Source organism: Phocoena sinus, chromosome 12, assembly GCF_008692025.1.
Source record: "Phocoena sinus isolate mPhoSin1 chromosome 12, mPhoSin1.pri, whole genome shotgun sequence".
NCBI lineage: Eukaryota > Metazoa > Chordata > Mammalia > Artiodactyla > Phocoenidae > Phocoena > Phocoena sinus.
In genome coordinates this window covers 33,030,887-33,055,961 of record NC_045774.1, presented here as the reverse complement: position 1 = coordinate 33,055,961, position 25,075 = coordinate 33,030,887, and the positions used below count along the sequence as shown (strand labels likewise).

The following is a 25,075-nucleotide window of genomic DNA, read 5'->3' as shown; positions in this document are numbered from 1 at the left end:
AAATGAAATAGCATTTATCTCATAGAACTATTGTAAGAGCTCAATGAAAAACAAAACAAAACAAAAAGACCTGGAACATAGTAATGTCTCAATAAATTGCAGCAGTTTTGTATTATTTGCCAGATTACTCTACGCGGTGCTTTGTAAGTGCCCAGCTGAAATAGTTTCTTTCTCTCTTCTCTGAAGGTGAGAAGGCTAAGTTCTTTGTATATAAAGAAAAAAATGTGTTCTGTTAAATGTTCAACCCATGATTGCTGCAAGACCATTTACTCTAAAACATATGGAATGAAATCTTTTTCAGCATTTGCTCTCACCTCAGCGGGCCCCAGAGAGGCTCATTCAGGTTGGCAGAAGGCAATCTGAACACGCTGGTGACAGAAATGAATGAACTTCTGACCAGGGTAAGTTGGCAAAATCATGCTTCTTCTTAAAGCAGATAGATTATGTATAATTAAGGAAAATTACTTCAAATTTCTGAAATGCAAATCTTGTTCTTCCTAAATCCCAATTTGGTGCATGAAATAGATGTATTTTTGACTTGCTACTTCTGCCACAGATAAAATCTGAGAACCCAGTAGCACAAGAAAAAGATTGGGATACATACTTGGGAAGTGTCAAGGACAATGGCTAAAAATATCAGAATGACAGTATATTTTGAGTACTCTATCCAGTAGCTTCCATGGTAAAGTTTTTATTGATTCTGGATTCCCAAAGTCCTGGCTCTGATATGTAAGGAAAAAGAAAAACAAATGAAAATACTTGTAGTCTCTTTGATCTCATCATAAGATTTTTGTGTTTGTATAGAAATACAGCCTAAATCATTATCCCCCCACAAAAGAGGAAATGTCCTTTATCATGAAAATCCAAAGCATTCAAGACACTTTTTAGAGTCATAATGTAAAGTCCATGTTGCGTTTATCAGACTTTTTAAGATATTGGGAGTTTTTAATTTTCAAAACTGCAAGAGGGTTAAGGTTCTTTTCCCTGATACAGAATGAAGAAAACAGCATAAAGTCTGCCATCTTGTGGCCAGAAAAATGCATGAACTGGAAAACTGGCCTGGAATTTAGGGATCCAGTTTGATTATCAGAGAACTTTAAATGACAAAAAATATTGGAGCTAGAAGGTTCTTACAGATTATCTAGTCCATTTTTTAAAGAAGAAATCCCTCAGGCCATGATAGTGAAATGAATTAGCAATGGCCGCGTACTTCACCAAATTCAAGGACCTAAGTAGGACCCAGATTCCAGATTCCCACTGATCCAGTACCATTTCCACCTAAGCTGCTGCTGGCTTAGGAGAATTTCCACAGGGAAATCAAATGGGATTCTGAGCACGTGATGCTAAACAATGGCCCCGATGTTACAAATAGCGTACTAAACACATTTTCAGAATCTCCTACCAGCAATGTGGAATGTACAAATACAGAACAGAGTTTCTTGCCAAATGTAGTTAGATATTAATCAGATTAATGAGTACAAATTATCTCATATCAATTCAATAATTAACAATTTTGTATTGGTTATGTGAATACACTAAATAAGAATTTTTAAACAGATCATGCCAAAGTAATCTCAATTCAACAGCACATATGAATGTTCACCACATACAAAGCCCAAGCACTAAGTGTTGGCAGATGAAAGATAAAAATGAGGCTCAGTCTGTCTTCAAGGAAGTTGCAATCTCGAATGTGTGTGTGTGTGTGGGTATATAAGTATTTAGGTATGTGGAGGGTAATATGGGACAAGTGCAAGTAAATATGTAACACAGCATGAAATAAAATAAAGGAATGTACCTGAGAAATACACACATGGATTAATTTAATATTAATTTAATGTTAAGGATAACTAGGGAAAATTCCATGGAACAGAGGCCTTTCATTCATTCATTCATTTAATTAATCCTACTAAGGGTCAAATATATTCTAGACACTATAACAGAATGACAGACACTGGGAAAGAGGTATAAGCAAAACTGACACTGTTGTTGCTCTCACTGAGCTGATTACAGCCAAATGATCTGAGCCTTTAATATTATTATTATTATTACCTTATAACTTCTTAACTGGCATCCTTTCATCTTTCCAGCAGACTCTCACATACTAAATTTTTTTTAAATGGACTTTGTATTTTTGAGAAGTTTTAAAGCAAAATTGATTGGAAAATATCGAAATTTCCCATATGCCCCCTGCCCCAAGACAAGCACAGCCTCCCGCATTATCAACATCCTCCACCAGAGTGATACGTTTGTTCCAATAGATGAATCTACACTGACGAATCATCATCACTCAAAGCCTATAGTTTACTTTAGGGTTCACTCTTGGTATTGTATATTCTATAGATTTTGACAAATGTTTAATGACATGTCTCCACCTTTATAGTATCATTGCGAGTGGTTTCACTGCCCTAAAAGTCCTCCATGGTCTGCCTATTCACCTCTCCCTTTCCTTAACCCCTGGCAACCACTGATCTTTTTACTGTCTCTGTATATCATATAGCTGGAGTTATACATTATGTAACCTTTTCAGATTGGCTTTTTTCACTTAGTAGTATACATTTATGTTTCCTCAATGTCTTTTGATGGCTTGATAGCTCATTTCTTTTTAGTGCTGAGTAGTATTTCATTTTCTGGATGTACCAAGTTTATTTATCCATTCACCTACTGAAGGACACCTTGGTTGCTTTTAAGCTTTGGCAATATGAATAAAGCTGCTATAAACATCCAAGTATATAAGTTTTCAATTCACTTGTATGAAAACCAAAGAGTGCAGTTGCTGGATCATATGGGAAGAGTGTGTTTAGTTTTGTAAGAAATCTCCAAACTGTCTTCCAAAGTGGCTGTACCATTTTGCATTCCCAGCAGCAATGAGTAAGAGTTCCTATTGCTCCAAATCCTCACCAGCATTTGGTGTTGTCAGTGTTCTGAATTTTGGCCATTCTAGTAGGTATGTAGTAATATCTCATTCTAGTTTTAATTTACAATTCCCTAGTGACATACTATGTTGAGAATTTTTTTTTTTTTTTTGTGGTACGCGGGCCTCTCAGTGTTGTGGCCTCGCCCGTTGCGGAGCACAGGCTCCAGACGCGCAGGCTCAGCAGCCATGGCTCACGGGCCCAGCCGCTCCGCGGCATGTGGGATCTTCCCAGACCAGGGCACAAACCCGTGTCCCCTGCATCGGCAGGCGGACTCTCAACCACTGCGCCACCAGGGAAGCCCTCCAATAATAAACTTTTTTATTTTAAAATAGTTTTAGATTTACAGAAAAGTTGTTGCAAAGATAGTACAGAGATTTCCCATATACTCCATACCCACTTTCCCCTACTAATATCTTGGTATGATCTATCTATCACAACAAATGCACTAATATTGATTATTATTAACTAAAGACTCTGCTTTTTCTTCAGTTTTACTTAATGTCCTTTTATTGTTTCAGGATCCTATCCAGGATATTACATTAAGTCATCGTGTCTTCTTAGGCTATGGCTTCTAGAATGTGCCAGTTTCTTAGACTTTCCTTGTTTTTGATGATTTTGACAGTTTTGACAAGTTCATGTATTTTGCAGGATGTCCCTCAGTTGGGGTTTGCCTCATGTTTTTCTCATGATCAGAATAGACATATAGGTTTTTGTAGGGAAGACCACAGAGATAATGTATCATTTTATCACGTCATATTAAGAACCCATGCAATCAATATGTCTTATTACTGTTGATGTTGATCTTGATCACCTGACTGAGGTAGCATTTGCCAGATTGCTCCACTGGAACATTACTCTTTTTCCCCCTCTCCACACTTCAATACCATTTTTATCTGCCCATTCTTCAGATTTTGTAACATAGAAAGCCTAGAAATAAGACTTCTAAAAGTAAGTATCTCCTTGATCAAGTGAGGATGGAGAGGAACTAGAAATCCTCGCTTATTTATTAACCTTGTCCCCACCAGAAACAGGACTGTCATGGAGACCTTCAATATTCAAAATGATCAATTCTTTCTTTGCCTGTGGTCAATCAGCGTGATAATCAAAAGGTGTATTGATACACTTGTAATCATAACTAGAGGACTAGACGACATAAATATCCACTAATATTGGCTGAGACCCCCGGTACCTTTACCTCACAGCCATGAATGATTCAGCAGTTGGGCCCAGAGTAGAAGTGCAGGGGCCATGACTTCCTGTTATCCATGGCTGTGTTAGAGGAGATAGTGCCTAAACTAGGGGTGCACATTACAGTTACGTGGTGCCCAGTCTCACCCCCAAAGGTTGTGATGTATTTGGTCAGAGGCACAGTATGAGCATTGGGACTTTCAAGAGCTTCCAGATGATTCTGACGTCGGCTAAGATTGAAAACTATGATGAGCCTAGAGGTACCCGGTGCTTCCAGTTCCCTTTCCTCTGGAAAGTGCTTTCACTGCTGCAGCCCAATCTTTTGAGAATCCTTTCCTCTACTTTGTTAGCTGGCGAGTCACTTTACGACTAGCACATTCTTTTATTTATTTTATTTTTTTTGCGGTACGCGGGCCTCTCACTGTTTGCTGGCCTCTCCCGTTGCGGAGCACAGGCTCCGGACGCGCAGGCTCAGCGGCCATGGCTCACGGGCCCAGCCGCTCCGCGGCATGTGGGATCTTCCCGGACCGGGGCACGAACCCGTGTGTCCCCTGCATCAGCAGGCAGACTCTCAACCACTGCCGCCACCAGGGAAGCCCGACTAGTACATTCTTTATGTTTGTTAAAACATCTGGCGAGTCTGATCCTGCATAGCTGGTGTGAGCTGCCTTCTGTCCTGCAAGTGCTTGTATATTTTGTGCTTATCTTTTTCATGAAAGCAATTTAGTTCTCTGATAGCCCTTGGTAAAGAGAATAATATTCCTCCCCCAGATTAACATTTTAAACATTTATTTTATATAAGTTAATTCAAATATTACATATGCAAAATGTTGCATAATTATGTATCTTTTTCAATGTACTTTAATTATTGTCATTCCATTTCCCCCTTGGAATATGTTTTTTGAATATGACAATCATATGTTACATGTTCATAACTGTCAGACAGTATGATTAGTGTGGAATATTGAGATGTTTTTGATGAACAACTCCATATACCTCTGTAGCTACTGTCCTTACCTCCCTCTTCCATTTCACAGCCAATTTTTTTCAAAGACTTGGTCTGCTTTCACTTCTCACTCCACTGTAGTCTAGATTTCCACTCCCAGCCTGCTACTAAAACTATTTCAACTAGGTAATCAATGACAAGCTGGTCACTAAATCCAGTGGGAAACTTGATTTTTACTTGAACTTCCTACAGCAATTGCCACTTTTGACCCTATCTTCCTTCTTAACATACTCTCCTCTCTGCTTTTATCTCAATTCTCAGACCTTTCATTTTCAAGCTCTTCCTCTGCCCATCCCTCAAAAGTCGATTTTCTTGGGTCCAGTCCTCAGTCCAAACCTCTTCTCACTTTGTAAAACCCTCTCTTTTGGCTTTGATCGCCACATATATGTTTATGATTAATAAGTCCATATTCTCAAGACAGACTTCATTCTCCTGTTTCAGTCCTATGTACCTAACTATCAACTGGACATCTCAAATTAAACTCACCGTCTTCCTCTTAAACCCATACTTTCTTCTGTTTAGAGCACCTCAATGATTTATCCTCCAATATTTACCAGTCTCCCAAAATAGAACTGAATGGTTGCTCTTCATTCTACCCCAACCAATTCAGAGGTCTTCTATTACCTCTCTTCCTAAGCTTTATCTAACTCCAAACAATTATTATCCCTATAGCAGAGTGAACTTTCTAAATCACAGATCTGATCACATCACTCTCCTCCTTCAAATTCTCCATTTTGTTTCATTGACACGTGATGCCTCTTTCCTCATGGTCTTAATTCCCCAGCCTCATCTCTTCCCCAACTCATGCTCTGGTTATCTGGACCCTGATGCATTGAACACATAAGCCAGAAACCTCGAAGTCTTCTTGGATGCCACTTTCTTCCTTCTCATCCTCCCACTTATTTAACCCATTACCAAATACAGTGGGTTCCACTTCTGTGTATAGATCTCATATTCACTACCCTACTCTCATCCCAGCCCTTAGTTTGGGGATTACCATATTAGCTTTCTAGCTAGTCCAGCTTTTATTCTTATTTTCCTTCGATTGTTCTCCAAGGTATAGCCAGAATGCACTTTTGCAACCCCAAATCTGAACATGGCACCCTCATGCTTAAACTCGTCCCCCTGGCTTCTCATTGCCCTTCAGATAAAGGCCAAAGTCTCACTTTGGCCACATCTCACACCACTTTGACCCTGGCCATCTGTACTCCAGCCATGGTATCCTTCAGTTACTTTGTCCCGCAGAGCCTTTCCGGACATGTTTTCTTTAGCCTTGAAGTAAATCCCTTCCTTTGACCCTGGCCATCTGTACTCCAGCCATGGTATCCTTCAGTTACTTTGTCCCGCAGAGCCTTTCCGGACATGTTTTTCTTTAGCCTTGAAGTAATCCCTTCCTCCTACATCTTGTTAACTTCTGTTAGTTCCAATTCACTTTCTAAAGCTCAGCTCCTCGAAGTCTACCGCAAGTCTTCTGTGATATTCCAGGTGTGATGTGATTCCTCTTATAATTGTGTTATACCACTGTGCTTTTTTCTTCAGTTTGTGGTTATAATTTATTTTCATGATCATTAAACAAATACCTGTCTATCCCACCAGACTATAAACTCCAAAAGAGCAGGAAGTGTGGGGTTTTTTTCCCCCTTACCACAGTATCACCAGTATCATGTATATAGTAGGTGTTCAGTCAGTATTTGTTTAATTAACTAATTGTGAATAATTTTAAAATAGCATAAAATAACTGAAAGGTATAGAAACCCACAATAAGCATTAATTTTGAATTTCTCTAAAATGCACTAAAATCAGGCATATAATTATATTGAGTTGAATATTTTGCTTGCTTTGATAAACATCTCTTAACTGTTTATATTTCATAAGGGGTAAATGCAATGTAATAGACTGAACTATATAAAATATCAAAATTTAGCATTATCTACCTTGTTTCTTACTGTATATTGGAAATCAAATTTAAATGAAGATGAGGCATTTCCAAAATGATGAACTAGTTTTTAAATGATTTAAGTGCCTACTATATATATATAAACACACATATATATAGATATATTTACAATGCCTTATTTATAGTTTTAAAAGGTTTAAATTGCCAACAATGTTTTTCATTTCTGCTGTTATATTTTAAAAGAGAGAGAATTTGTAGAGACGTGGATAGACCTAGAGACTGTCATACAGAGTAAAGTAAGTCAGAAAGAGAAAAATAAATATCATATATTAATTCATATATGTGGAATCTAGAAAAATGGTACAGATGAACTGTTTTGCAAGGCAGAAATAGACACACAGATGTAGAGAACAAATGTATGGACACCAAGGGAGGAAAGTGGAGGTGGTGGTGGTGGTGGGATGAATTGGGAGATTGGGATTGACATGTATACACTGATATGTATAGAATAGATAATAAGAAGTTGCTGTATAAAAAATAAGTAAATAAAATAAAATTTTTTAAAAAGAGAGAGAGATAATGTATAGCAAGTCACATTTGTTCATTTGGAACTTTCAAAACTGACGCCTGAAATATTTAAGGAGAAATTTCACATAGAACTGACTTACTATCATTCCCCAGGGTCAGTTGATTGTCTCTCTCTTTGTGCGCTGTCCGTCCTAGTAGCTTGTCCTAGTACTTCACTGACCCTTGGATATACAGAACCGGTAGTGTTTGAAGATGACCCTAAAGAATATCATGTAAATGATTAGATCTCAAATTTAAATTCAGCAGAAAACCTCTGCAAATGCAAAGGTGGATGGCATCTAAGCAATGTTGTCTACTCAGTAGTTAGATTTGCTCCATTAGGTTCTAGTTTTAACATAAAGAAGGCGGAAAATGAAAGACACTAGTAATATCCAACCAAGAAAATTATGTGCAGATTTCAAGAGGCACAGTGAGAAACTGTTGAGCTAAAGTAAGAAAGTAATAGCTACATTGTTTCAGAAGTAAATGAATGTGTGCCTAATGGTAAGGCGTGCTGCCTAGATATAAATACTCAAAAAAAAAAACCCACAAAGAAAATAAAAGTAAAATAAAAGGAAAAAATACCTAGTTGAGTGAACTTGAATGTAAAAAAGATAATCAAAGGTAAGAGAGATACATGCAAAGCAGTGTGTGAGCTATCATTTACAAAGGAACACTGGAAATATGTAGAACAGAGGTAAGAGAAAGTAAAATAAGAAACTCTAAGATAGAGAATGAAAGGAAGATTGTACAACATATTAGGATAAATGAGAAGACATTTGTCAAATACTCAGAGGACAAGATAATAGTGAGTTAGAAGGAAGCTGACTAAGGGATGGGGATGGCAAGTTAATAAATACAAGGAGAGCCAAACTGAATCAGGCAGACAGCTCCTATCATGTACTACTTAGCCTTCATCTGTAACATTATCAATAGCCTGTCCTGGTTGAAACTGATTTTTGTAAATTTCACTTTTTACACTATCCACCACTCCCCATAGGTGATAGTGTATTTGTAATTGCCTTCCTTTATGGAGTCTCTCCTGGGTGGTTTTGACAAGGTGACTCTCAACTTCATTACTGTGTAATGAGACAGGATTTTTTGTTTTTTTTAACCACGTCGCACAGCATGTGGGATCCTAGTTCCTCGACCAGGGATCAAACCTGTACCCCCTGCATTGGAAGGCAGAGTCTTAACCACTGGGCCACCAGGGACATGATATTTTTTTAAATGTATCTATATGATATTCTGATATGGATCTTTAAATATGTTTACTAAAACCTAAAGCTTATGCACTTAAAATACATAAAAGCTGGAGCCGTGTCCCTCCTCCCACCCAGAATGCTTAACTTTTTCAAGTATCTTCCCAGTCCTCCTGAATGTTAGCCAAACCTAAGTTAATGTTTAATACAGACAGCATACGAGGCTGTGAGACAGAAAATTTGTGTCTTGTCCCCTATTTCCTATATGTGTGAGTTCAGATAAGTCACTTAACCTCTTTATACCTTCATCCTCACCAGTGTGAAAACAGGGATCATGCCCTCTATGTATCTCTAAAGGCAGGAAGAGTAAACGAAACACAAGAGTATTGTCAGCCCTCTGAACACGCATATCAATCTGGGGTACAGCTGAGCCTGACTGTGTAACCCGCCTCTTAGAGGGCTAATATCATAAGTCAATGCCTTTTGGTCCAGGAATCTCACATCTTCTCCTCTCCTGGAGTGCAGCCAAGAGAGGAAGCTCTTGTTGTCTGTGCAGAAGGAAGGCTATCTTCTCCCTTAGTAAGTACTGTGCTGGCCATAAAGATTTCTGCCCATCCCCGGCCCCTACCTCCACTCACCCCCACCAGCGTGGTATTTGGTGTGCAATTGCAGGCTAGTTTTGAATTACCAGAAGGCCAGTGACTAGAGTGCAGCGTGGTTGGGACCAGAGGCGCTCAGGCCTGGCTCTCCTCCTAAGCACTCAGCTGTAGCCCTTCAGCAGCAGCTTCCTATAAGGCTGTGAAAAATGTCCAGAAAAATTGCCCAGCCATCCACATTCACCGGTAAGCAAAACACCAGGCATATGGCCAGTTTGAATGGTATCAGAAAGGCATATGGAAAGAGATTTTTCTTTCTCCACCAGGCTTTAGAACTTCAAAGGAATAGTTTGTTTGATTATTACTACATCAGTCAATCACCAAACATCCTTGACCCCCTACAGTTTGCCAGGCACTGTTCCTGGCACTCGGAGGAATAAAAAAGAGATAAGATATAACCCTAGCCCCCAAGGATTGCGATTCAATAGATATGATGAAACACCTAAAAAAAATAATTACCCACAACAGTCACGAATAGTGGTAATGATAGTTGTTTTTGAAAATCTAAGAAAGGAGCGTATGGGTCAAAATCATTGGGGATGCCTTCACAGAGAAGGTGAAGTTGGAAGCGAATCATCTTGGGGGCTGGATTTATTTTGGATAATTGGAGGGGAGTTAGGGAGCAATAATGTGAACAAAGCTCTTTCTGGAAAGGTAGGCAATAAGTAGGCAATAAGAATGGCAATAATGTTGACAAGATTAGTTAGGAAATTGTTTAGTCATATATTTAGCAACATTCATTCAATATTTGCTGTAAGTGAGATATCATACTAGAAGCTGGATATAAAGTGATGAGCCAACAGACCAAGTTTTTGTCCTCTTAGAGCTTACTTTTTAGTCAGGTAGCTATTACATAGGTATGCCAACACGTAAATAGTAATTCTAAAATGCATGGAGCTATGAAGGAAATATTCTTCTGCAGGAAGCTGAGAAACCTAGATAGGTGCCCTGGGGATGGCCACACCAAGAAGAGATACTTATTAAACTGAAAGCTGATGGATGACAAGGATCCAGCCACTAAAGTGCTGAGCAGAAGCTCATTCCAGGCAAAGACAACAGAATATGAGAAGACCCTAAGAAGGGAAGAGATTGGCGTATTACATGTAAAAGGAAGCCAGGGAAGCTGATTGCATAGGGTCTTAATTATAACATGTTTGACTTACTTCTTACCATGGGTCATGTAGAATTCTTCACATCTTAATATTGGAGTACTCATGTTATTGGTACTGAGTGTGTTAACAATGACTCTTACACATTTATGTATAAATTAATTTGATAAGTAGAAGTCAAGGCAATGAATATTATCTTGATCATCCAGAATTTTAAAAGGAGAGTGTATCAGTATACATTTATTTTCAAGAAATTAGATGCTTTGAGCATACAAGAGTTGGAAAGCTCGATGGTATGAGATTTATGGGAATTATTACCTTTTAGTAATGTAAATAAGATATTGATGAAGCAAGAAATAAATTTTAGTTCAAATTATAATGTATATTTTCTGTATAGTAAGTGATACTAGTGCTGGTGGTATATTAATTCTTAAGATATTGAAAGATGATAATAATGTAGATCAAATCCCTTATAGTATTCTGTGGTATGTGAAAATAGTAGAGATATTATAGAACACAGTAAAATCCAGACTAGACAAACATCTAAAGCAGTTTAGATGACCAACATCTCAAGCAGCTGACCTTAGTAATTCAAAAGCAACATTTAAAAAATTATGTGAGCATACATTTGTGTGGTGTGTATGTGTGGAGTTCCTTGACCCAACTGGACCTCAAATTTAAAAGTGAAAATCATTCCAATATTAATGTTTTGGAAGAGTTAATCCAGAGCATTCTAATATATTGATTAACACACGCCAAATCATTTTGTATATATACTGAAACTATAAAGAGGAATTTTTTAAACTTCCATTGGATTCTTTTCCTTTCATTCTTTTATTTGTGGTGATAATATTTGAAGGTTGAGAATTTAGATGATAATGGTTGGACTTCATATTCTACCTTTTATTTAAAACCTTGAAAACTTTCATGAATTAAACCTCTTATTGCCCCCTGGGAAATCATAAAATGCACTATAATTCCTGCAGCGCCTCCTACCATGTTCTGTGCTGGCCAGACAGTTAGTTCTATCTTAAGTTCTATTTAAAATCCGTTTACGTATAAAACAATTTAGATTCTCTGGGCATGTCTAAAATGCAAGCACTCTGGTACAAGATTGTGGAGTATTAATATTCCGCCAGCTTGAACCTTTATTTAAATTGTATTGAGGCAGTTTGTGATTCTTTGATTCATTTTCTGTAGTTAGATTATCCCTATTTTTTAGAAAAGGAAGTCATATTTATTAGCATATGCATACACATTAAAAAACGAAGTATAAACCTATTACAAGGTGCTCTAAGCCTTGTAGTATCTGAAACTTGTAATGTTACACATGCCATTTGATTACATATGGTATATCTTAACTATGAACACATTAAATGGATTCCATTGTGTCAAGTGATATTTTCAATGTGAATAAGGGTGAAACAACATGAGGACATTCTTTGGGAGGTGGGGCTGTTGTAGAGTTCTGTTCTATTTTGTTGATAGTAATATATGGTCCTGTGATTACTGGAATCTTTTTTGGTGATGTCGTATGGGGAAAGTTAACATTTATTCTTCTTTAACATTTTACTAGATCTTTACAGTGTTATAAAACAAGCATTTACTACTTAGTAGCTAAGCATTCCCTTTCTTTGTTTCTTTCATTAATGTATTGATCTAAACCGAATCTATAGGATCAAGCTGATTGAGACAGGTTGTCTGTGCCTCTTTTGAGAGATCATTGCTACACTCCACACTTTTTCAGTAAATAAAATATGGACAAAACTGCAACATGTGCAGGCTGAAGAATCCATTAAAGACTTTTGGCAATAGTACCTTAAAAATAATTCTGCTTTATGGCTTCTACTGTGCCATTGCGTACAATGAGGGTTTTAAAAAGACCAAATACAGCTCTCTGATTTCCATTTAATGGAAGAAGTAATAAAGTTTAATTGTATATTTGAGCACGGGCATCATTTCCAGTACATCTGATCAATAATTCATCAATTTCCTTTGGCTCAAAGTAATATTTGAAAGAAAATGCAGCCGGTGAGAGCTTATCTAGCTGTAGCTTCATCATCTCTATTAATTATGCTTTTCCCGAATTTGGTTCATTAGGCTACCAAAGTGACAGCAGATGGAGAGCAAACTGGACAGGATGCAGAGAGGACCAACACGAGAGCAAACTCCTTAGGAGAATTCATTAAGGACCTGGCCCAGCACGCAGAAGGTATTAGAAAACTCACAATTTAATCATTATTTCTCCTAACAGGAAAAGAAAAAAAGGATTGCACGGGACTGGAAGTTCTCTAGTAAGAGATGACATTTCTAAATTTGAGGGTTGGATTTTTAAAAAGTTTTTTGATCAAGATATTCAAGCCCATTATCAACTGAGAATCTACAGCCTACAGTGTTAAATTTGTGACAGAAGTCAATGAATTAGGAATTATAAGTACGAAATAGCAGTCAATTGAATGCATTCCTTTATGAATGCTCTGATCCTTGAGGAATGGCTATTGTGATCAAATATGATTAAATTAGTTAATGGGCAACTTATCCTCTGCTATGGTGCTGTTTTTGTATTCAGAACTATTTAAAAGGTCCTTGATTTTTTAAAAAAAAGTTAATTTTATCGTTCTGCTCAGTACCTTAAAGCAGCACTTTAATTTCTCAAAATGGCTTTTACATACTTGGTACCAGTTTTTAATGAACATCGGTTGCTTGGGATTTGGATGTGCTACCTTACCAGAAGCTCTACTGCATTTAGTCCACAATTCTCAAGGGGTTAGTTCTTGGCATCTACCAATCTGATTTGAGAATCAAAGTGGAAGCCATTTTTAGGCAAAAGCCCAGGTTAAGAAACTCAAAGAAAACAGATAATGCAAAAAGAAAGAAAAAAAAAACCTCAAAAAACAAAACAACAAAACATTAGTTCTTAAATATCTGCTAATATATGATAAACATGCATGCATGTTGAGAAAATAGGAAAAAGTGTTTTCTTTTTGCTTTAAAAATAAAACATTTTTATTACTCTGTAATGTTATACATTTTAGATACTTTGCTTTCTAATATAGCCAAATAAATCAGGACGTGAGAACCTTCGAGGCATATCCTGACAGGTCAGTCTTAGGAATCACTGGCCAAGAAGAGGCAGAAACTTCCAAAGATTCCCCACAGCAAGAAACAACAGAGTTTCAATCTGAGGCATAATCTCAGGCAAGACGTGTCAGGATCCGAAACAGAAGTTACTCCTACCAAAAAAATCTCAGTTAACTCGTTGTGGTTTCTCCTCTGCTAGATGAAGTTGTTGTCCTTTCCCTGTTTTTATTTTCCAGTAATGTTATTTGAAAGTGTCCACCCTCCCTTCCTCCCACCAAAAAAATCCCATTGCAGATAGAACAGATTCACTCTACCTGGATCCCTGAAGACATTAGTCAGTACTCCAGGGACCTTCCTTTTCCTTCCAACTCAGTCTCAAACACTAACACCCAGCAGCCTATCCTAGGAACTAATCTTGATCATTTCAATCAAACGTTGCTACATAATAAATCCTAATACACGTTTCCGATAGACTCCAGTACCGGCACTGCCTACTTTATCTACATCTTTGTGCGTGCCACAAAGGCACCAGCAGGGGGCAGAGTGGAGATGATATTTAACCCAGGCTTGGCTCACCATCCACAATCTGTCTATCAAAGAAAGGGGTTATGTCATCAAAGGTGTCTCCCATTTCCTACACTGTGCATCAGTCAGGTGGTCTGGCTGTGTCTGTCCAAATGGGGCACCTTTTTCTAATTCATGTGAAGTGCCATGTGGATAGCTGTGATCCTATACCCGAGGACAAAATGAATACTACTCTCTTCTTCCACCAGGTACTAACGTAAATGATAACAAAAATGGTAACCACAGCTCTTTGTAAAAGAACTTTGACAGAATTAATCTAACTATTAAAATTTCATGAAAATTCAAATTTGAATATGCCAGAGTTAAATCATAAAGCGTTTACATATATATAACAAGGCTTGGATGTCTATATAAACCATTAGCATACGTTCTGATGTATAATAAGACTTAAGAAATGCTGGACACCCTTCTTTCCTGTTCTTCAGGTCTCAATAGTATTAGTCATTCATGATAAATTTACCCATTATAGGATATTTTTCTCAGGTTCAACATGAAAAACAGCTCTGCTTCTCCTGAGGAATTTATTTATTTAGTTTGTATGTTATAGATACTGTCTACCTCTTAAAATACTCCTTTTTATCCTGATGCATTGGCTACTGAGCTGCTTAACACTAGATGTAGGATCCACTGCCCTGGGCATTCCAGCATATGCATTTCTGTCTAGTAACTCTTTGCCTGATTTACGTTAATTTTTTTTATCTTTGCTCCATTTCCTTTTATATTTATTTTATCTTGTTTTAAAGATACTTTTAAACGACTTTAAATTCCCTTTGTAATAAGTTAGAAAGAAAAGATAATTAAATTTAAAAGATGTGTTTATGTTGCAAGTATTTTTAATACTGTTGAAAACATACTGAAGTGATAGTGTATATCTTGGAATAATAGACTACATAACACATTTATCTTTAGTTTAAAAGTACTCAGAGAAGTTCCAAATTCCATGTATAGAAGCAAAAGGGCAATCAGACCTCTTCTATTAAAATAATAATGCTTTCTTAATATAGCATCATTTTGCTAAAGCAGTTTTTGTGTACCCTAATAATTTCTTCTGGTTGCTTACATATTGCTTTCATTTAAAAGAAATGATGCAATCCATCTTTTCCTTTTCTCACTCCATCATTCTTTTTCCACCAAATTCTTCTCTGTAGAAATTTAGCTGTGAGATTAGACCACAAAAGAAATAGTGAGGCTGCATCTCACATTCCTTCCTTCCTCAATACCACCTAGGCCCAGGACCTAAATTCCATCAAATTTCCAAAAATGTCTTTAAGCAAAGTTCATTTATGTATTCATTTAATAATGGAAAAACATACAGCTTTGTCAGGTTAGAAAGTGGGGCTTATCCCTTTCATTTAAAAAAAAATGTGAAGACAAATGATGTCATTGGTTACTTACACGCTACAATCGGTTAAAATCAACTGTACAGATAGGCATGCACTCAGACCAAAGGATGGGGCTGTATCGTCAGTAGAGCCAAATCTACTGCTACCTTTCTTGAAATCTAAAGAGTAGAAACCTTCTTACATTTCATCATCAACATTCTAGCATGGCTTCCCCATAGTCTGCTGGACCAAGAAGCTTTCCAATCAATAGTCCATGGTTACCATGTTTCCTTAACAAGAATGACATGGCCTAGGTGATAGCTTACTAATCATAGTGGTGGAATCTTAAGAAGGTTCTTTGGCATATGTCAAGGGATGACTATGAAGTAGTCAGCCAGAAAGTAGGCACCCTCACCTACTTCTAAGAATAGCACCTGAGCAATAATTTCTACCACAGGGCTAAGAATGGCCATATTTGTTCTTTAAAAGACCTGATTTAGATTGTTCTGCAGATTAAACTATGGTTATCAGAAATAACAGGTTGACTGCAGCAATTTTCTAACCAAAGACATTTATCATTAAAAAAGAATTAGAAAGATGCATTTTGGAAAGGGTAGAATTAGAGATTGAAACTCAATTTCTTCTACTAACCCAAGATTCTCAAACTCTAGGTACATCAGAAGATCCTGGAGGGCTTGTTAAAAACACAAATTGCTGTTCCACACCCCAGACTTTTTGACTCAATAGGTCTGTGATGGGACCTGAGAATATACATTTCTAAGAAGTTCCCGGGTGATCTGAGGTTGCTAATTTGGGGACCACATTTCAGAACCACTGTACTAACCCACCATGTCACATCCCCATGGCTGGTCTACTTCGCCTAACTATGTGCACTTTTTTCAGGAGCTCTGTTCATATGACCCTTGAAACAGCCCCCACCAGTGTTAATCAGAAAAGTTTCTCCAAGAATAGAAATGAGTTTTGAAAATTCTTTAGGTCTTAAAGAGGTCTTAGGATACAGCTTTGAATGGTAGAAAATGTCTCTTGGCCAACCCATAGCCTTTATTCTGGGGATTTTCATAGGTAATATTATATAATAGAAATAGTGTTCAGAAGATAAAAGAGTTCAGAAAAACACCTCTCTTCATCTTGCTAAATTAATGCTCCATAGAACACACTTCAGGAAAAGTTGGTCTAAAACTAAGGTAGAACTGTGTACATGTTTCAGTTCACCAATTTTTCAAACTACTATTTGACACAGAATTCTTTTTTCAAATGAAAACTTGCCCAGAGCACCAACCTATAAAACAGATTCTTGGCAGAATAGATATCATTTGTAGAATACCTGAAGCGCCTGGAGAATCCTAAGATTCCAAAGAGCACAGTTTGAAAACCTATTTAGTGCATAATAAACACAGACTCTTAGGATGGCTGTTATTGCTGGAGGGTATCTGTGAGCCCTAATGCATAACGCCTGTCTGTAGATAGGGGCTCCTTTCCTCATTCCTTTACACAGATCAACACAGAACTGTGTGGAAGTACAAGGGCAGGTTCGTTTTGAGAGATCTCATCACTGATAGTGTTTCTATACTCAGGGTTTTAAAATTGAATATGATTGTGTCTTATCGGCAATGCAGACCTTGCATTTTCAGCTTCCAAGTGTTATGCTACATGTCTCATTTTTTACCTTAACCTGAAGAAGGTTTGAGCTATTTGTTTACTTTATTTCTTCCTTTTGGGGTAGAAACACTGTGTTTTAATTACTGTGTCCCCCTAAAAGCAATATAATATGAAGAAATATGTCACATTTCCTTGTTTGTTATGGATTGTTATAGCAACTGCCTCTCTGTTTCCCAGCAGGAACACCCATGACAAACAACATTTCTCTTAGAGATGGTGGGGAAGAGCAGATGCTGGGTGCCATTTTTGCATGTGGCATTTAGTTTACTAATTTGCAAAATTTGTTTTACCCCCTGCAGCTGTAAGTGAAAAAGCTGTAAAACTAAATGAAACTCTAGGAATTCAAGACAAGGCCTTTGAGAGAAATTTGCAAGAGCTTCAGAATGAAGTTGATAAGATGATGACAGAACTGAGGAGGAAAAATCTAGACACACAAAAGGAAGTTGCTGAAGATGAGTTGGTGTGAGTAGAAGCTCTATTACTTTTTCATTTGATAAACTGAGCTTTCCAAATTGTTGTTAGAGATTTCTAAATTTTCCATCACATATCAGTAGGAGATACTTTGTTCTTTATTTATTTTTCATCTACTTAGTTATTATAATTTGTCTTGCTCTAAAACGGATCAAAGGCATGTTTATACCTATATATAAATAATCAAGTATATGATCTTTTTTTGGTGCTGTCCCTTCTGCAATTAGGCTAATGGTCTTGCTTTATTAATTTCCATTATTAGGGCCTTTAGAGCTATTAATTATTTTTGTTTTAATAAAAATATCTTTGGATAAATAAAGTTATGAATTTAACAGGCCATCCTATACATTTTGTCATCTCAGGAAATACTGAATAGAAGAATTGTCAAATAAATACATGCCTAATACTATGAAATAAAGTTTGGGAATTTGAGGTTGTGACTAATGATAGTGCTTTTACAATGCCAATGAATTCCTGTGACCGTATACTCAATAAAAAAAATACATTTTTACATTCATAGTCAGCTAACTTCAAAGTGATGGTGTTATTAATAATCAAATAATATATACTAAATCAGCAACATTAGCAACACCTAAGAACTTGTTAGAAATACAAATTATCAAACCCCACCCTAGACCTACTGAATCAGAAATTTTGGGATGGGGCCCAGCAATCTGTTTTGGCAACTTCTTCAGGGAATTATGATGCCTTTTAGTTTGAGAACTACTGTTCTTCAAATATTTAGCCTTCCTTAAAGGGCTCAGATATTATCACTTTAGGAAAACCATTAAGTTGAATCCAGGAAACTCCCAGAACACTCAGTTCAAAGGAAAAGAAAAGTAGGTCAAAATTATATCATACCAGCATGTCAACAGCATGGCGCTATAGTCACAGTTTCTAACCAAACATATCAATATTCATATCTTATATTCAAAGTAACAGTGAAAATATCTCATGGTTAATCAGGTAGATTTTATTTTTGGTGTGTGAAGTAAATCATAAAACTGATTTCATCAGCCAGATTATGAGAATAACATGAGATCCCTTCCAAATGAAAATGTTATATTACTAATCAATTTTAAATGTGTGGAGTTTTTTCTTCTTTAGTTTTAGTTATAAATGCTCTTGCCACTTTTCAGCTATCAGTTTTCAACTTGGTTTAGCACACAGTCAATCTGCCTTAAATATTGTTTTTAATTTTTCCATACTTTTAATGTTAGCATTTCTTTGTAACACTGTTTAATACCAATAAACCCTGAGGCAGTGGCAAGGGCTTATTGTCTCTTATTGGGCTGGGGTGGTTATAGAGCTGCAGAAGCCCTTCTGAAGAAAGTGAAGAAGCTGTTTGGAGAATCCCGAGGGAAAAATGAAGAAATGGAGAAGGATCTCCGGGAGAAACTGGCAGACTACAAAAGCAAGGTTCATGATGCTTGGGACCTGTTGAGAGAAGCCACAGATAAAATCAAAGAAGCTAATCTCTTATCTGCAGAAAACCAGAAAAACATGACTGCTTTGGAGGTGAGTCTTAGAGGCTCTTTCATCTGAATCTGGGAGCACAGGGTGGGAGTTTGACCATGGCGGAGTAAGTCAAGTTGATGCAAGTTGATGCACACGCATGAAATCAAGTGTGACAACTCTGAAAGGAGACTTCTAAGAAGCAGAACGGGGAATGATCCTTCTTTTTGTTTTTTAATGAATGATCATTGCCCATATAATCAAATAAAATTTAGATAACTTAAACTATTTAAGATTTTTAAGGGCAGAATGGTACAGTGGAATGAGATCTTTACTGGGAGTCAGGGGTCCTTGGTCTTAACGACAACTGTGCCACTAACTAGAAGTACTAGTGTGAGTAAGTTAAAGTCTCAAAGCATCAGTCTCTCAACTATACAATAAGTGCATTACACTAGGGCATATCTAGAGTTTCTTCAAATACTAATACCATATGATTGTACAGTCCACCCAACCTGATCCACAAACCATGGTTTAGACATCCGGCTGCCGTAAATCACGGAAGTGCCAAGGATTTTCTAATGGAATTGGGGCACAGAAGAAACAGCTCACTGAGAGACCAGAGCCTGGGAAAATTTTGGTTCTCTTCTTCTTTGCAACATGTTCTATGAAAGTGATATTTTACAACGGACTAACATGAGCAGATCAAGGCTGAGTTATTTTTGTCTCCTTTTCCTCAGACAAGAGAGAGTTCTCTCCTCAAGAAATGATAGGCAGCTTCTGCCTTTTTTAGAGTGCTAATGAAGCTAGAACTAAAACAGAGCCTTCCATCCATTCCTTCCTTTCTCCCTTCCTTCCTACTTCCCTTCTTTCCTTCTCTCCTTCCTTCCTCTCCCTTTCTCTCTCGTTTCTTTCTTAATATTTAACATGGCAAACTGATCACTCTTCCCTACAGTGAATTCAGCTCATATGATGGCACAAACCTGTATTTAGCATTTAAAAAAAAAAAACTTCCTCACCAGAAACAAACTTACCTTTGTTCTTTTCAAAGTATTTGACCCCAACAGATCTGAAAACAGTGGCAGACCTTTATCTCTTCTAACATAAAATTTCACCTGCAGCTATAACTGAACACTCTCTGGCATATATCATGCTCTCAAAACTGTTCATGGAATGACAGTTGAATAAAAAGAATCTGGATTTTTTTAATCCATTCATTTCTTTCCATTTTCCTTTGGATTAAGAAGTAAAAGGATGAATTAATCTTTTAAAAGAATTGTTTTCTAGATCCCTCTCCTGGGACTTAGCCTTGCCATTTTGATAGAGGATTGAGAAGACTCACTGATGTATCTAATCTTAACCAATTTGGAATCTACCGACATGCTGGCAATATTAAAGAAAAAGCACTGTCTTGTTAGGCAGGATGCTAGGCTGCCTTCATATCACAGGCTTCCGCATGATTCATCTTGCTCGGTGATACACCAGTGGTGTAACTTACCCGGAGGTGCACCACTCCATTTTATGGCAACAGTTTAAGAAATTAAAATAACCTGTGTGGAAATTATAATAAGCATCTGGGAAGTATTTCAAGAAGAGTTGTAGTGGCACAGTAAATGGTGCTTTTAGCTATTCCTTCATTTTAGTGATGTTTAAAACCAAGAGCCATCATTCTTGGGTACCCCTAGAGAAGCCTGGAGCTTATGTAGTCAGTATTGAAGTGTAAGTTGTCCTTCTTGTATTTTCATTTTACACGTGATGCTTCACTAAAGGCTTGTTTAAAACTTACTAGAATAAATAGATAAACTGACTAAATTAATATGAATAAGGCAGAGCTTATTTAAGGTTGCTTGCCAAGGCTGATTAAGGTTGATTGCCAAGGTTGATGCTAGACTGGCCAATAAAGCATCACCTGTTTAGAGTTTGCTAAACAGATACAACCCCTGGGCTCCCACCCAGAATCTGAGGTAGCTGCTCTGAGGTGTGGTCCAGGGTCCATATTCTAAAACATCCCCTGGGTTAATCTGATGTACATATAGATTTTAAAAGAACTGATATGTTGTATCCATTTGATTGAGTAATTAGTTGTGCTTTAAATAAATGACTTCATTGAGCCTGTGCCCACAAAAAGGTGATATAATTAAGACCCAACTCATTTTTTTTAATTTAAGGAAGTAAGCATGTAATGTTTATTATTAAAAACATTTATCAAACCCCTACTAAGTTCAGGAAATGTACTAAACCAAAACTGAGTGTATCAAACACTGGTCCCCATGGTGTGGTCCTTGGAACAGCAGCATTAGCATCACCTAGACACTTGTTAATAATGCAGATTCTCAGGTTCCCCCCAAGCCTATCAACTCAGAAACTGGGAGTGGAGCCCAGCGACCCGTGTTTTTAAAATCCTACCCATGATTCAGATGCAGCCTTAAGCTTTAAAGACACTGATATTGATATAAAAAATAAAACACCACCTCTGATGATTTCAGGTGACTTGTATTTAGTGGGAGGCTCACACAAGTAAACTAGTCTGTACACTACAGGAGTTATCATGGAGGTATGCAAAGGAAGGGCATCGAAATCACCCCTGGATTTAGGAAGGGCTTCATAGAGGACACGTATGCTAAGTCCTGAAGGGTGAGCTCTAGTGAGTCAAAGTAAAAGAGGAAGAACATTCCAGAAATAAGAAAAAAAAACATGCAAACATATAGACATTTTGGAGAAATGTCAGTGATTTGATAGGATTGGAATAAAGACTGCCTGTGAACTAGTGAGGGGATAGAAAGCCAACGAAGACAGAGAGGGTCCAGACCTTGAGTTGTAAGAGAACTGCATTCTGAGAATGAAGCTGAGGAATTTGGTTTTATCCTGAAATCTATCAGAAGCAATTGAAATATTGGAGTCATGGATTAAGATTATATTGGGGGGACTTTCTGAGTGGTTCATGTAAACTGGAGGATTGGGTTTGTATTGGAAAATAGTGTGATATAAGGCTAGGAAAGCAGGCAGGAATAATATGCAGATGTCTGTTAGACACCTACCATTCTCAAGATGCTATTGGTAACCAGGGTGTTAGAGGCTGAATGGGAATGATTTCTGGCCTCAGAGAACTTAAGATTTCCTGAAAATTCAGCCATTTTAACCTTTCATTATATGTAACACTGTGATTAATATGGGCTGGGAGAATCAAACACCAAAATGATGGCATCATAGAAGTTGATAGAAATGATGGAGCAGCATAAGCAGAAACACAGAGCTCTGCAAGTATGATCTTAGGAAATGTCAAATAGAGCAGTGATACTTGTTCATAAGCTACATAAGTCTGTAGCAGAAGATGGCTCTGAAAATGGACCTTTGGAGCCAGATCACAGAAGGCTTTGAATGCTACTTTCTAGAACGGGACAGGGTTAGAATGCCATTTCCAGCAATGGAGAAAAGGCAGAGGAAACTGTGGGCTGAGGGGCAAAGAGGAGATGAGCAATTCAATCAAGCAAAGTAACGTGTTTTGAGCAGTCTGTCCCCAAGTTTACCATTATGACCTTGAACAGGAAGGAGCTGGAAGAAAGGGAAGAATGAGTTGCTAGATAGAGACAAACAGGAAGATAACTTTTGTAAGTTCTTAATCCACCCCCCAGCAACCCCCCTCAGCAAAAAAAAAAAAAAAAAAAAACAGGTATTAAACTTACAAAGCTCTGGAATGAATTAAGATCTAATTAGAAGTTAAAAGTAGAAATACAACAACTTTGGTGTCTAATCAGAATCACTTAACAATTGTGCTTGTGGTATACACTTGGAGAATAATTCTCTCTAAACAGGAGCCCCCCGTTTGCTCCTCAAAACTTCCTATCTTTAAGTATTTTATATCCTACATCCTTCTCTATCCATTCCCTGTCTTTATTTTTATAGCACTCATCATTAAAAATATACATTAATATATTCATTCAATTTTTTTCCCTCCAGAAAGCCATGAGAAACATGTCTTCCGGCCCCCACTGTATCTCCAGGGCAGACAGTAGTACCCGGCACAAGACAGAACAGAAGTGTTCTTTCTCAATGGAGAAAGTACTATAAAGCAAACACAGATAAATGTTATATCGATGCTTTTATCAATATTTAGGAGCTCCAAATCTTCATCTTTCCTTGGTTCAAACCTAGATTTCATTAGTGTCTAATCTGAAACTAGCCACCACTGAAAATCTCTTTAATCCCTAGATCATTTCTGCTTCAGTGTGATTAAAAGAGAAAAAGCACATTTTGATCTTTGCATAACAATGGATTCCTTAAAGTGACTCAAAGAGAGCTTTTATAAAGATTCTAACTCACTGCTTAATTGAAACCAAAATGAATGTAGCTCTTCACCTCACATATAGGTGGAAATATTCTCCCTCCTATTGATACAGCATTTTGTTAGCTTGATTCATAAATGCAAACAAGCCATGCTAAAGAAAGTTTCTTGAATGTCTGTCCAAGGTCAATTTTAAATCAGTTCATACAAAAGCTAAGGGCTAGGGCTTCCCTGGTGGCGCAGTGGTTGAGAGTCCGCCTGCCGATTCAGGGGACGCGGGTTCGTGCCCCGGTGCGGGAAGATCCCACATGCCACAGAGCGGCTGGGCCCGTGAGCCATGGCTGCTGAGCCTGCGCGTCCGGAGCCTGTGCTCCGCAACAGGAGAGGCCACAAGAGTGAGAGGCCCGTGTACCACAAAAAAAAAAAAAAGCTAAGGGCTAAAACTGATAGTTATATAAGAGTGTCAGACCTTTGGAAAATAAGATATGCCTTATAACCAGGAGCATCAGGACCACCTCTACATTTGCTGTTCGTGAAGGGAGAATGAAATTTCTCTGATTTAGCCAGGCCTGGGAGTAGTTGAATGAACCAAGAGTCACCAGTGCAAACAGAACTATTTATTGAGGAAACTCTTCTAGGTACTGAAGATAAAGTGATACAAAGACTGTTTTATGGAATTTATATTATAGTGAGAAAGATAGTCACTAAACCAATAAATAAGAATATAATATGGCCATAAAGTCTGGAGCGTGGGCTCATATGCATAATAAGTGACTTGTTCTCAGTGTATTACCTGATGAATTAAATGTTATCCTTCGTCCACTAGGTCCAGCTCAATGGGCTGTACATTTCCTCTCCTCCCTATGCATGCATCTTGTGATGAATTGGTGTCTGATTATCATTAAATAGCCTGTGCTTTTAGCAACTCTTAGAAGAAGCAGTCAAGATGGTTCAATCTATACAAAAAATAAAGTCGTATTATCTATGTTTCTATAATCGACGGCCACCCTATAAAATATAATTCAGATAAATGAGTTCTAGGGAAAAGAAAATAAGGTAATTAAATAGTTAACAATTCTGTAGTGTTCACTGTGTGCCAGGCTGTGTTCTAAACCAATTTCTCTCAAATTTTATTGTGTATATCAATCACTTAGGCTTCTCGTTAAATGCAGATTCTGAGTTGGTAGTTCCCAAAAAGGCACTGAGATTGTGCATTTCTAAGAAGCTTCCCAGTGATGCCAATGCTGCTGGTCAATGGGCCATACTTTGAGTATTGAGAGAATAAGCATTTTACATGAAGCTAAGTGGAGGAGGAAACAAGGCAAGGAACTGGGGAAAGGCACATGGTGAAGGCAACTGCAACTGTAAAGGCTCAGAGGCAGGAATAAGATGTGTGTACTGGCAGCAGATTGAAGTGGTTGGTGAAGAGGTAGGGAAAGTAGGGTGTGAAATTAGCACTATCCAGTGCAAATAAGAAGTGTGATTTCCACAATTGGAAAGTCAGTGCTTTCACAACTCAAGACCGAAGCTCTATCATTAGGTAGACTGGGATTCAAATCTTAACTACACTGTACTAACTGTGTGACCTTGGGTAAATCACTTAACTTTTTCTATTCATTTAAAAGGTGATAAACACAGGATGTGTGTTAGTTTAGAATTAAA

At 37.5% G+C, this 25,075-nt stretch overlaps 1 protein-coding gene across 1 annotated transcript in view; it reads left to right on the top strand.

Moving 5' to 3' along the window:
- Nucleotides 1-25,075, top strand: part of LAMA2 (laminin subunit alpha 2) — a 613,890-nt gene that overhangs the window by 478,463 nt on the left and 110,352 nt on the right. The window contains 5 exon segments of the mRNA XM_032650802.1: nt 302-343; nt 345-401; nt 12,641-12,752; nt 17,508-17,670; nt 18,987-19,197. Coding sequence (XP_032506693.1) covers nt 302-343; nt 345-401; nt 12,641-12,752; nt 17,508-17,670; nt 18,987-19,197 — 585 coding nt within the window.